The 13,172-nt window shown below is 36.7% G+C and overlaps 1 protein-coding gene across 1 annotated transcript in view; it reads right to left on the reverse strand.

Moving 5' to 3' along the window:
- LOC144075496 (calcium-dependent secretion activator 1-like) overlaps positions 1-13,172 on the reverse strand; it is a 55,328-nt gene that overhangs the window by 13,470 nt on the left and 28,686 nt on the right. The window contains exons 19-29 of the mRNA XM_077602563.1: positions 12,034-12,140; positions 10,975-11,131; positions 9,141-9,282; positions 8,494-8,628; positions 7,480-7,635; positions 6,190-6,337; positions 5,817-5,831; positions 4,881-4,955; positions 4,726-4,809; positions 3,052-3,084; positions 1,496-1,603 (exon numbers count right to left, since the gene is read on the reverse strand). Of these exons, the coding sequence (XP_077458689.1) occupies positions 1,496-1,603; positions 3,052-3,084; positions 4,726-4,809; positions 4,881-4,955; positions 5,817-5,831; positions 6,190-6,337; positions 7,480-7,635; positions 8,494-8,628; positions 9,141-9,282; positions 10,975-11,131; positions 12,034-12,140 (1,160 nt within the window). The remainder of the gene's footprint in view (positions 1-1,495; positions 1,604-3,051; positions 3,085-4,725; positions 4,810-4,880; positions 4,956-5,816; positions 5,832-6,189; positions 6,338-7,479; positions 7,636-8,493; positions 8,629-9,140; positions 9,283-10,974; positions 11,132-12,033; positions 12,141-13,172) is intronic.

A 13,172-nucleotide genomic window follows, 5' to 3' on the forward strand; every position in this document is an offset into this window, starting at 1 on the left:
TAATTGACCGATTATTTTGTCGTTATCTAAAAAAAAAAATTAAATACTTGGATGAGGATTCAATATATTCTTGAAGGTAATGTTCATCATCTGGAGAACTGTGTTTTTGTTTGTTAAAGGCTGGATTTCAAAGGATGGCTTTTATTGGTCAGTGGTCAAACTGTGCATTTTTAAAATCTACAAATGCCTACAAGTGCTGTTTAAGAACAAATAAATATGTTGCGTAGTGAAATACTCGAGGAAAACATTACAAGAAAAACAAAGCTTTCAATCAATGATTTGTTTTTATGTTGATTTGGATTATCTGAAAACAGAGCTCTGTCTGAGCTCAGGATAATGCAAGTTTCAAAATATCCAGAAAGACATAAACACACAGTTGACTAATTCAAAACCAGATAAGTTTAGTAATGAATCAATTTTGACTTAGAATCTTAGTTGAAGTAAACATGTTTGTGTGATCCTTTTTAATAGGAAGCTAAAGAATAGTACGACTCAGAGATTAACCCCCCAACACCCCATTCCTATTCACACACCCACCCACACACACGCACATGCAAAGTAGCATACGGGTTTCAGCTAGCCAGAGTCTGATTCAATCCTTGTCATTTATCGTGCGCCGAGAACACACACCCACAAATGCAGTGAGTTTTAAGTCCCCAGAGTTCACACCAAAGATAGCTGTTGGAGGTACAACATTGCACATTAAATTAGCAGTCAGGCTTCCAATAATGTTTCAAATCTCTCTCTCTTTCTCTGAATTATGTGTGTCTTTTTAATGGGCAGGATATCTTTCCACAGTCTCTGTTGTAACTGGCAGCGTGAGCGCAATCTGGAGTAGTTTTGTCACGTTCAGTCCTCTCAATTGTGAAATTCTTTGCACCCAAACAGATAACAATCTGACTCAGTTTTGCATTCATTGGTTAGCTTCACAGATACATGAAATCAACCTGAGTGCTGCAATAACAAAGAACCTAGTCTTGTTACCTTAAGGCATATTCACACACTGCTCCTGCTCTTGATATCATTTGAAAACAATTTTGTTTTCGATTCAACTTTTTTTTCCCCACATGGCTTCTTAAATTCTGACACCATAAAAACAAGATATGCACAATATCTGTCCACACTCAAAAAAAACACGAGGACAAAATGAGGCATAAGTACAACAAAAAGATCAGTAAAAAGGCCCTCAGATTAGGCAAAGAGCTGCAACTCATCCAGATGCAGGGATTATTACAATACATTTAAAATCTTTCATTTGGAGACAGTGTGCTGTTTCGGTGTTACTTGCAACCAGCTTATGTATTTAAAGCAAACAGTGTCATATGGCTGAGTTCAAAGTTGATTAAACCACGAGTGGTTTGCTTTTTTTTTTCTACTAGAGGAAAGACGAGCAAGCTTTACAACAATCAGTTTAACAAAATCACTGATTGGGTAACATTTGGGCAGAATATCGATAGAGAAGAATTAAGTAGCGAAAGGACAATTGATGACTTACGTCAAACAATCTTTCGACGTAGACCTCCTCATTAACTTTTTCCCGCAACATGTCTTGGGAGTGTCGAACAAAGGTCACATAACCGTCAGCCACATCCATTCCTGGTTTCTGCAAAAAACGTGGCAAGGAGAGGTCAAGGCAGGAAAAATGTACCCCTATAATGAAGTAGCATAAAAAATAGACCTCAATTTCAAACTTGACATTTCAAAAACATCTGTTTTTGTCTGGATTTCTCATTATTTTTTCAAACGCTATATTAAGATTTTTTGGGGGACACAGATGAACTATGGAACAATTGTTATATTATAAATAATTGACCATTGCCTAATTGTTTAATGCATATTTCAATTATTTAATGCTATGAATTTGCTATCTTTTCTTTTATATTTTTTATACATGACTTCCTAGGTTGAGTATCCTGTTTAAAAAAACAATACACTTGTTTTGTCCATCTCATAATTCAATGATTCATGTGTAATACAAATAGTTTTTTTTTGAGAAGTGATACTTGAGGTACTCAACAATTGAAGTGGCGTATTATAATCCTTTACTAATAATTAAATTATTGGCTTACTAGCTACTACAAGCAACATTAGATTCTCAAGCCTCTTTTGAATATTACGATTTTACATCAGGAAGTTAATGACCTCAAGTTTAGGTGCTATGGGAGCAGTCATGTTCTTCAGTCAATTTTTTGTTGAGTAGAGTGGAGAATGGCTGCCAACCATCTCTTACGGTCTGGCCATGTGCAAAACGAATTGGGCCAAACCAATTTGGTTCACCAGTGAGAGCAGATTGTGAGGGGACCCGCCATTTTGATATCTAAAATATTCATTGAAGACAATACAGGAGGCTAAGTGTCAACATAACACAATCTCAAAAGCATATTTTGCCTTTCAAATTGCCTGTTTAAATTTACATGGATATTTTCTCTCTTTTCCTTTTTTTATTTTTTTAAATGAAACTAGCAACCACACAAGAAAAAACAACCACCACAATTAGTTGTTGTTTCTAACCTCAATTAACACATTTGCAATGATGAGCCATGATGTGCCAATGTGCATCTTTTTTTAACCGTTAAATTTTAGATTATTATATTATGAACACAATTAGCATGCTGGACTGGGAATTACGACCCCTGCCAGGATAAGCAGTGCCTCTTCACATTCCTTGACAAGGCATTAATTTGAAATTTGTCATGTCGCACGGCCGAAGTGTTGGCAGCTAATGTAGCCCAAACCCACTACCAAATGTGCACCACCATCACTGCCACGTTGACAGCAGAATGGCTATGTGTTGTACCACAGAAGGCCACAACGTATATTGCGCAAGGCTGTCAGTGTCTAAGCACGTACATTTGAAACAGGAAACACAAACACATTACAAATTTAAAAAGAAAAGCATTGACCAATATTTTCAGAAAAAAACAAACATACAAAATGCACCACGATGAGACAAATAATAAAACCGTTGAGAACACCTATCTTAATCCATTTTATACATTAGAAATAATGGAAAATGACAAAGTAATGGACAAAAATCAAGCTTTTACTTACAGGTACATCAACATATTTTGAGGCAGCTTTCACCTTGTCATAAAAAGAGAGAAATACGAATTATAATACAAACAAAATTATATCTCATAACTTTACAGTTAAAAATTACTAACAACTTTAAATAGATGGGTAAATGTATAGTAAATGTCAAGTGTTGATTAGATTAGATAACTTTATTCAACCCTTTATTCATATATATATATACATATACACATACATATATATATATATATATACACACACACACACATATACACATATATACGTATATACATATATTCGTATATACATATACAGTGGTACCTCGTCATACGACCGCTCGTCATACAAAATTCTCGTCTTACGGCGGAAATTTCGATCGAATAATTCGCCCGTCATGCGATCAAAATTTCGTGATGCAACCATGCCAGGACTTTTTTGCATATCTTTCGTGTATAACAATATCTACGAGCACGGAACGATTAATTCAGACGAGTTTCTCATACGACCAGGAAACGCACAACGCGCGGGCAAAAAGAGGGCTTTCTGGGTAATGAAGTATACTCGTGCACACAACACCCATAGGCAATGGCAACCTTTCTCAGAATAAAACTTCATTAACCACAATCAATACGTGGGTAAGCTCAACTATTGTATTTCCTGTTATTCTTTCTAAGGAAAGAAGCTCCCGCGATCGTTCTTTAAAGACTATTTCTCGTTGGCAAGTGGTCGTGCGTTATCCTATTGTGAGGACATTTGTGTGCATCATTTTGGGAATATTTTGAAGGCAATACAACAGCAAACAGTCCATCGATAGCGAACGTGAGGGTGGAGGCGTGGCAAACCGCCAACCCGGAAAACGAAGGTAACAAATGATTACAACAAAATTAGAATTCAGTTTTGTGTAAAGTTACATTAAACGTATGTTTGAGTGTCTGTATATATTAATCCAAGTTAATTTAAATTTGTTTGTTCCGTTCACGAGTGCGTTGTCGTGGAAAAAAAAAAAGAACCCCACCCCCCCACGCCCCCAAACGTCTCTGTCTCCCGTCGGCGAAATCTGCCCAATTTTAGTTAGATTAAACACATTTTATTACTATTAAACCACTAGTTATGTGTTACTTTGTTAATAGATGGCGAATTAGAAGAAATAAAACATTTTTTTCCAATCCAATATCCTGTTTTTGGTGTTTTTTCAGAGGGCTGGAACGAATTAATTTGTTTTCCATTCATTTCAATGGAAAACGTCCGCTCGAGTTACGAGAATCTTATCATACGAGCTCAGTTCCGGAACGGATTAAGCTCGTATCTCGAGGTACCACTATACATATGTATATATGTATATATGTATATATGTATATATGTATATATGTATATATGTATATATGTATATATGTATATATGTATATATGTATATATGTATATATGTATATATGTATGTATGTATGTATATATGTATATATATATGTATATATATATATATATATATATATATATATATACATATATATATACATACACATATATATCTGTAACAAAATTCACCTCGCACACAATGTAACCTTTTTTTAATGTCACTCTAAAATTATCTCTGAAATGTTGATTCAAATTTTACTGTAACATGTAGATTATGTGAATAAACAATTTCTAAGAATGATGTGGGAAGAATCTGGTAATGTTTAAACAAAAACTTACTGTGAAAGAAAGAAAAGAAGAAAAGAGTGTTCCTTCATCATACCTGGAGAGTTTTGCTAAGACACTCTCCAGAATAACCACAAACTGGAATAGAAACAGAGTATATAGTAATTAGTACCTAAATGTAGTGCAGATATCACCATCAGGCGCTTTACCTTAGCTACTAGCAGTGTTATCATCTCCTTCACTGTTTCCTCAATGAGGTTGTCAATTTGAGAATGGTACTGTCTCTACACACACAACAAAGAGAAAAGCACAAGAGTGTGATAACGTGTGCGCCTTTGTGAGAGACAAAAAACAGATGGCAAGAAAAAGGGTTTCTAACACACATTTACACCTGACTGTTAAATGGTTCTGATGCAAATGATGTCACATCTTTGACACAAATAGTGGCCAAAAGGCACTTTAGTTATATCTACGCAATACTGGATGGATTAAACATGATACTTCATTCATTCATTCATTATCCATACCGCTTATCGTCACAAGGGTAGCAGGGGGTGTTGAAACCTATCCCAGCCAACTATGAGCAGCTGTTTTGCATTAAATTTATTTAGTCAAATAAAATAAATAATAATTGTTCAAGAGGGAATTGCTGGTTGCCCTTTATTCCTTTGCTTCACTTCATTTTGGGTGTCAAACAGAATCTTTAAACCGAATAAATGTCGCTTAATTTTACTGATTGCTCAAATGACTATTCAATGGATAAAATAATAATTAACTACAATTCCATATGTCACTCTAATTGTTTGGCTAGCAAGAATTTTTAATGTAGCCAAAGAATGGCTGTCATGGAAACTCAGATGCAGTGTTACCATGATGAATCCTTTTGTTTGTGCTTGTGGCACCAAACAGTACAGCTAAGGGCTGCGCAATAATGAATTCATTGTCAGTAATTGGAATCAGTCTCAGTATTCTGTGAAATATGAGATCTCTCACTTCTACCCCATGTATATTCAATAATAACTACACATATGCTAATGAAATCCAAACAATTAAAGAGGAGAAAGACAGACAGGGAAAACTGACGACTAATTATACAATTGGGAAAAGCAGGGTGTGATTTCAATTTAATTTGTGGCCACACTTACCCAGTCTCTAACAAACTTTCACAAGACAAAGAGGAGGGAAAAAAGCAGCTGAGAAACTGAAATGGAGGCGACATGGCATTTGTGAAGTAATGTTGATTGCAAAAACGAAATTTAAAATATACTAATTGGGCAGAGAAAATGACAATTATGTTTCACCCCTTGAAACCTAGATTTTTTTTCAACCAGACAGTGATGTGTATCAAGGGCTAAACACTTAAATTCATATTGCATGTTTATAATAAACACTTTTTTTGCCCACACTAAATTATGGTCAATGATGAGAAACCATTTTAATTTGGTTTAAAACCGTATAATATGTGGCCTTTAAATTTAGTTTACAGGATTCTGTTGCTCTTGTTATTTTTGTATTTACCTCTTGATCTAAGTCCATAGCACACAGTTTGGCAGATTGGACTTTGGCATCCACCATGACGTTAAACATGGTACAGACAGACTGTGGCACTCGGAAGTCTGTTGCCCGGCTGCTCCGTTGAAGCTTGGCCTCGAATGATGCACGTGTTCTTTAAGAAAGAACAAAAACAAAATCATTCCTTTAGTGCAGATTACCATATTTTCTCGCATATACCGTATGTATTCGATTATAACACACACTCGTGTATATCGCGCACCCATAATTTGTGACTAAAAATGTTATATTTTTTTTGCACAGGTACTGGTAACTGGCAAATGCTGAACACAAAACATTTATTCACAACATATCGTATGGAAACCTGGTAAAACAAACTACCAGTATGAACACAATTCTTAATTAACACTTTTTATATTATTATTTTATATTTGTTTACATATATATGTTCGTTAACATGAATATAAATATGTTCATTAATATGTGCTGTCCCTTATCAAATAAATCAAAAAACTTTAAATCCTTAAAGTCTGATTCATCATCATCAGATTAGCCAAACCATTGATTCCATTCTTCTTGAGTTATCTAAATGTGAGCACCTGCCAATCGAATGGGCACCACATCTAGCGGACAAAGACATGTTTTATGTCTCCCATTATAATGGCTGCCGAGGGGACTTTTTCACCGGTGGAGGGCCGTTTTTCACCGGTATTCATGTATAGCGCGCACCTGAACGTTGTTTCAGGTTTTTGGTACAAAATTTTGCGCCTCATACTCGAATGAATACAGTAAACCGTATTTGTAACAAAAAAAATGGTGACTGAATCAAGGGTACGGCTTATATGCGCCAAAGACCTCCATCTTTTTTTCACCAGTAAATGTCTGCAAATTAACATTTACTATTTGTTGGTTATTTTATGTTTGCAGTAAGAAAAATACCATTACTGGATAAATTACTAACTTCCTTATGATATTGACCCTAATAATGTGCTTTTGATTCATACAGTATCTCAGAAATACTATGTGCGACAGGGGGCGACTTATACGCGAGAAATTGTAAAATTCAATGATTTTAAGGCAATTTTAAGGGTGCGGCTTATATGTGGGGCGGCTTAAATGCGAGAAAATTTGGCAATATAAAAATAAGGGCCATATAAATCCGCCAAAAAGATAAGCAACAACAAAATAAAAAAAAGGTTACTTTAATAAAAAATTAACTTTTACAGAGTTAAATTTCAGAAGTAGTTTGACATTTCGCCAAGTTTTTCTACTGGAAATTTGGTTGTATTTCCTTACCTTTTTATACAGGATTCAATCATATCACTGGACATGAGTTTCAGTCTGGTTTCCAGATGTTTGCCAAACTCTTCTTCTGGCCAGTGGAGATCACGGATGAAAGTCTGCAGAGCATCTAATTTCCAAAAGAGATCTTCTGACGTCCCTGACCCATTGCTTCAAAGACAAAAGGTAAGAATTTTGCAGTTAAGTTTTAGAATATCATATTCCTCATGTAAATTGTGATGTCTACTGGCAAATCAAATTGGTGGCAGGAACAACTTTTTGGGTGGAATGTAAACTGGGTTCAGGGAAGGCATAAACAGCAATACCTACCAGGGTCTAAATAATATGTCAATATCACAATTTACATACGACTAAACAAATGCGTTCCCACACAATTGCATAGAAGAGACTTGACAACAATAGTGGTGAAAACACTGGGGAAGACAAGGGAATATTTCTTTTCTTACAACGGAGAACATGACGTAAAAGTCAGATCAGTCAGCTACATGCTCCAAGCCATTAAATGGCATGAATGTGGCTTTAATGTATGTATGTTTTTCAGTTTTCTACAAATATTTTGCACGCACACAGCACTTTGTTGATTATTAATCTAGATAACAAAGCTTGACTGAACAGTTCTCTTTGCATCCCTTCTTGATTATTACCATTTATTTCTCTTCCCTAAAGGCGTAATTGCAACTGTCATATTTTGTCCTTTTTTACAAACAAAGGTGAACTGAATAGCTAATTTATAATTCATTATTCGGTGCATTGAAACTGTTGGTAAACAAAATTGAGTGGGTATAGAAATTCTCTGTTGGGAAAATAAGAGCAAGACGAATGTTGAAAAATTTCAGAACTTTTCCCACCGTTGACGTGAACTAAAACCTGCACAAATAAACTACGCAGTGGCTTTCATTTAATAGTGGTGGCCCAGCAATTTGGCTGGACCACTCTTTTTCTCGTTTAGATGCCACATTTATGCCAAAGACGTGTGCATGTTTCTGTCTACAGGTGGCAAGTACACACTCTGAATCATCATTTGAAGCCATCCAGTTGCTTGGAGAAAAGCTAGGCATTTGTGCTACTTTAACATTTGTCACGGTTATATTTGGTACTTTGGGCATTTGAAGAGTGACATTTGGCAGAGTGCTAGCTATACTCCTGCAAAGAAAAACACAACAGAAGAAAACAAAAAAGACAAATTCTAATATACACACACAGCAGGTATACATGTATTTTACACAGTCACTGCAACATTGATATGACTTTTTTTTCGTTGCTCAAAAATTAAATAGCAATAATATTACATTATTTTACCAACCGTATAAATTTAGATTGGATGCTCTTAAAGTAAATAGACAAAACTCATACTAAAAAAAAATCATCAAACCTTGGCTCAGAGGGCAATTAAAAGGTGTCGGTTTCACTCCCAAACAAAAATTAATGAGTGATTAAACATGGAATGCAAAAAAAAAAATCCAAGGTCATTCTTGTATTTTCTTTCCTTCCTTCCACACTGCACTGACTTGATCATTACATGATGATGCTGCTGTACTAGTAAATATATTTCCTTACAATGTAAAAGTAATGTTAATACCGATCATTAGTTGGTGAATAATAGTTCACCCCATGAGAGGGTATAAAGATGGCAAAGTTACATAAAATCTCCTTACTTTACAGGTTCCCAAGATTCCCTTTCAAAGCCTCTGTGAATGGACTGAGCAATGGAGGACTCCATCAGGTCCACGTAACGCACCACCAAGGGGGCATACAGGTCTTGCAGGTGTTTGTGGAATTTCCCATTGCAAAGGTTATCTGTTTGTAGAAAAATATGTATGGTCACTGTAAATGTTCAAACTAGTCTATTATGCATGAGCATGTAATAGACAATTGGTGAAATTTTGGGTGTACATAAACAGAAATTTCTTATTAGCATCACTATTACGTTGAACGGCGAATCTGTGAATATCCTTAAGGCAAAACTTGGGTACGCTTTCATTTTTGTGTGATTATTCCAGAGTATCCAAAAAGGCAATCACTATGATCGCTCAAGGAGAAAAACTAAAACATGCCATTGGGTGTTCTTTCATGTGACGTTGCATCTCTTCTCACAGGTGTGAGGCAGTATAAACCCAATCCAGGTTGGAATTGTCAGGGTATTTCTGAATCGGAACCAGTTACACACACACACACACTTGTCCATGTCTCTGCCAGCATCCAACTGGTAAAAAGGCAACACTGACAAAGACCACAGGAGATAAAATGGAGGCCAGTGTGTGCTAAAGTAATGGCTCACGGCTCCATGCAGCGTGCTTGCTTTTTTTTCTCCCTCTCTCTCTTTGTTTTTCTCTCCCCCCCTGAGCATGTGTTTCTGTGTGTTGGCATCGGAGTCAAGGTCAGTGATACACAGTAGGTGCAATGTTTGTTGTGTTCCCTGATTGCCACTCTCCCAATTAGCCACTTCAGCGGCTGTTGTCCACTTGGATGTGTTGTATCCAGGAGTGGGGTTTCAGGGCTTGCCGTGACCCAAACACCACTGCTTTGGCAGCAACAGAATTTCGGCGCCTGCTCTGTACTACGGCTATTTACTGCTTCATAAGTTCATTTCTAATGGGACCGAATAAGATGACCTTCTGTGGAAAAGATTACTCTACCATGACACAGTCTGAGTACAGTACGGGTAGGCTAGATCTCTTTATTTTATCTTGGTATGGTAGAAACATTTTGCTAAATGTGACATCTTCAATAACTATTGCAAATATGTTTAGTTGTCAGTGGCACAGAAAGTTGCCTGTATACTTTTTGTTGCATCCAATTAGCTATTGTGTATCATGAAATGCAATGCAAAATGTTGAGTCGAGTAATTTGTTTAACATGATAGTCTTGAAATTGGAAATTAGGAAATTAGTCAATGCCTAGCTGCATATGTTTCAAATGCAATTTTCAGTATTTCAAAGTGATGGCCATTTAAGGCACTACCAATTGAGCAGATTTTTAATGATCTTGATCACAATGAATGAGCGGCTTACACTCTTGACTTCTCCTTGACTCCCAGTTGACTAAAAGAAAAGGGGACACATTCCCCAGGGACAATTAGCACCCAACTTGATTGAGTCGGAATTGTGAACAGTGAAGTGTATCCTTTACAGGACCACAGACAGCGCCCTGGTGATCCCTCGGGCAAGAATTCAGTTCATTATAGAGATTGCAGGCCTGCAGCAACCGAAGTCAAGATGTGACCATTATCTTCAGTCAAAGGCACACATACATGAATGGACAAATACACCTTTTTGCACACAATATAATGACTGCTTATACTTAATTTGGACCCAATTGCTTTTGGAAAACGTCGGCACTGAATACATAGAATGAAAAAAGTAACAATTCAAGAAGCAAGGAATTGCAATTTGTATTCTTTTGCTTTTTTTCCTCTTAATGAGTACTGAAGCAATCCGATATTCGTCAGAAGACAGAGTGGCTAATCCCATTTCCCTCACCCGTACTCACAGTCCATCCTCAGGAAGTCGTTGAGTAGTTGAAAGAGGGGAAAACTGTCCCAGCTGTCAGGCGGCTGCACCTCAAGAGCCGCATCCATGTCAGTTGAGTAGAGACACAGGAAAGTTTCGGCGTGCTCCACCATCAGGTCTGACCACCATGCAAAGGCCTTCAAATTGTGGAGGAGAGACAAATGGGAGTGTTGAAAAAAATCCAAGAGGCAGAAAAAACGCGCCACATCAATCAAACATCAATTTAGCCCTTTGAGTAAACAGCAGCAGCTCCTTGACAGATACAGAATGTATATGATCGAGCTACTGAAATACTTACGCACAGCTCCTTCATTAAATCAACTGGAAGGGAGAAAAAAATAACCCATTGAGCTTTTGCTACACTCAAATACCACCATGGAATAATCAACTTGGAGGCGCTATTAAGGACTGGGCTATTTTCAAGTACATCCAAAACATTCGTTTTCCTCCATGCACAGGCACTCTTGGTCCTTCAACAACATCCCCGAGGAGCTGACATGTTGGCACATTCACATCATATTAACTCTCTAATTAATGTACCCACAGGCTTAAAAGATGGTGTTTCCAGTACCTATATGAGAATGCTTTAGACCTGAAAAATTGTGCTGTGATAGTTTATCAAGATGATGTAATCAGTTTCCTTCCTTATTTTTCTAACACAATGGGTCTGTTTTCATGTCTGGCACAGGTCTAGGCCGAGGACTTATATTGATCATTTTGCAAACAGGAATGCACATTTGAAGAGAGGGCAGTTTTTATTGTAGTCGGTGTGAACGCATCAATTCCAGCCGCTGACGATCAAAGCTACTGGTTTCATTTTGTTTAAATTAAAGTGATTAACGTGGCGAAAGCCAGTAATTCACTTATTTCCACCACTTTAAGATTGTTGAATGTATTGCTTTGAGACCGAAGTGACTCGGATGAGTATGAATATACGTGTCCTTAACTATAAGAAGATACAAAGTCATTAAATTTAACATGCTAAATGTGTGTGTGTGTGTGTGTGTGTGTGTGTGTGTGCGTGTGCATTAACACTGACCTCAGCATGGTGCTCCTCATTCTGCTGTAGTACCTCGATGACGAGCTCTGATAAGCGAATGGTGTCCTCCAGTTTTTTTGCAGGAGTAGCTAGTCGGCCAACATTCTCTGTGGCACAAAGGTAAAAATTTAGAAAGACAGTCTTAAACATCTATGACAAAGGGTATACATGGATTTAAAGCATGCGACCAAATGCAAATAGCAAACACACCCTTGAAAAAAAATCATGTTCATTGGCATTTAGTGTACTAGATATAAAAAACATGCATGTTAGCTTGCCTACTGCCAGACATTGGAACTGTATATTTATTTATATATCACATTGAATTAGATGCTTTGCCTCAAAAGGTTTCTTTCTTTCAGTCATTAGTCTGAATATTTTCACAGTAAGAATGACTGGCTGGTACGTGAGGTTTTTTTAGGAATGGAAACAAGACCTTTAAAAAAAAGTATGCTTACGTACGAGAAAGGGTTAGGGTTAGGGTGTGCATTGTTTTTTATCTACCCCCTTCTACCAGTACGCGATGTCGCAGTTACAGATGACTGTAGTTTGACGTGAATACATTGCCATGTCCTATTACTAAAGTATTGTGTCCCATCTATGTCGGTGTGGCAGCAAAAAGGTGACAACATCCAGATAAAATATGGTCAAATGGGGGATGCAAACAACAATCAACATTAATCATGCAGTAATGTTGTGATATTGTGTAATGTTAATAATTATATGCTTTTTATCTGACTTACAATTGTGCAATATTCATAACTAGGCTTGTTATATTCAGTCATCACATTGAAAAATATTTATATATATTTGGCAAATCAAGCAAACTTGCCCAACTTAAAAATCATATTGTTATGAATAGTTTAACGGCCCTGATGGGAGGTATTGCTATCATGTATAATGGGTGAAATGAAATTATACCATGGCTACTCGATTTTAATGTATTGCGCTTAGTTCTCATTGGTTGATTCCTGGTAATAATTAAAAAAAGGAAACTTCCAATCTCAACTTGCTTTAAGTTTTCATGGCCATGGTATAAGCATGATAATGCACTCCAATGCATTTTGGACTACGATGCAATAGCATCATTGCAAAAAAATCAACATTACCTCCTCATTGTCCGTTTGATCAATCGGGCC

Source organism: Stigmatopora argus, chromosome 6 (genome assembly GCF_051989625.1).
Source record: "Stigmatopora argus isolate UIUO_Sarg chromosome 6, RoL_Sarg_1.0, whole genome shotgun sequence".
NCBI lineage: Eukaryota > Metazoa > Chordata > Actinopteri > Syngnathiformes > Syngnathidae > Stigmatopora > Stigmatopora argus.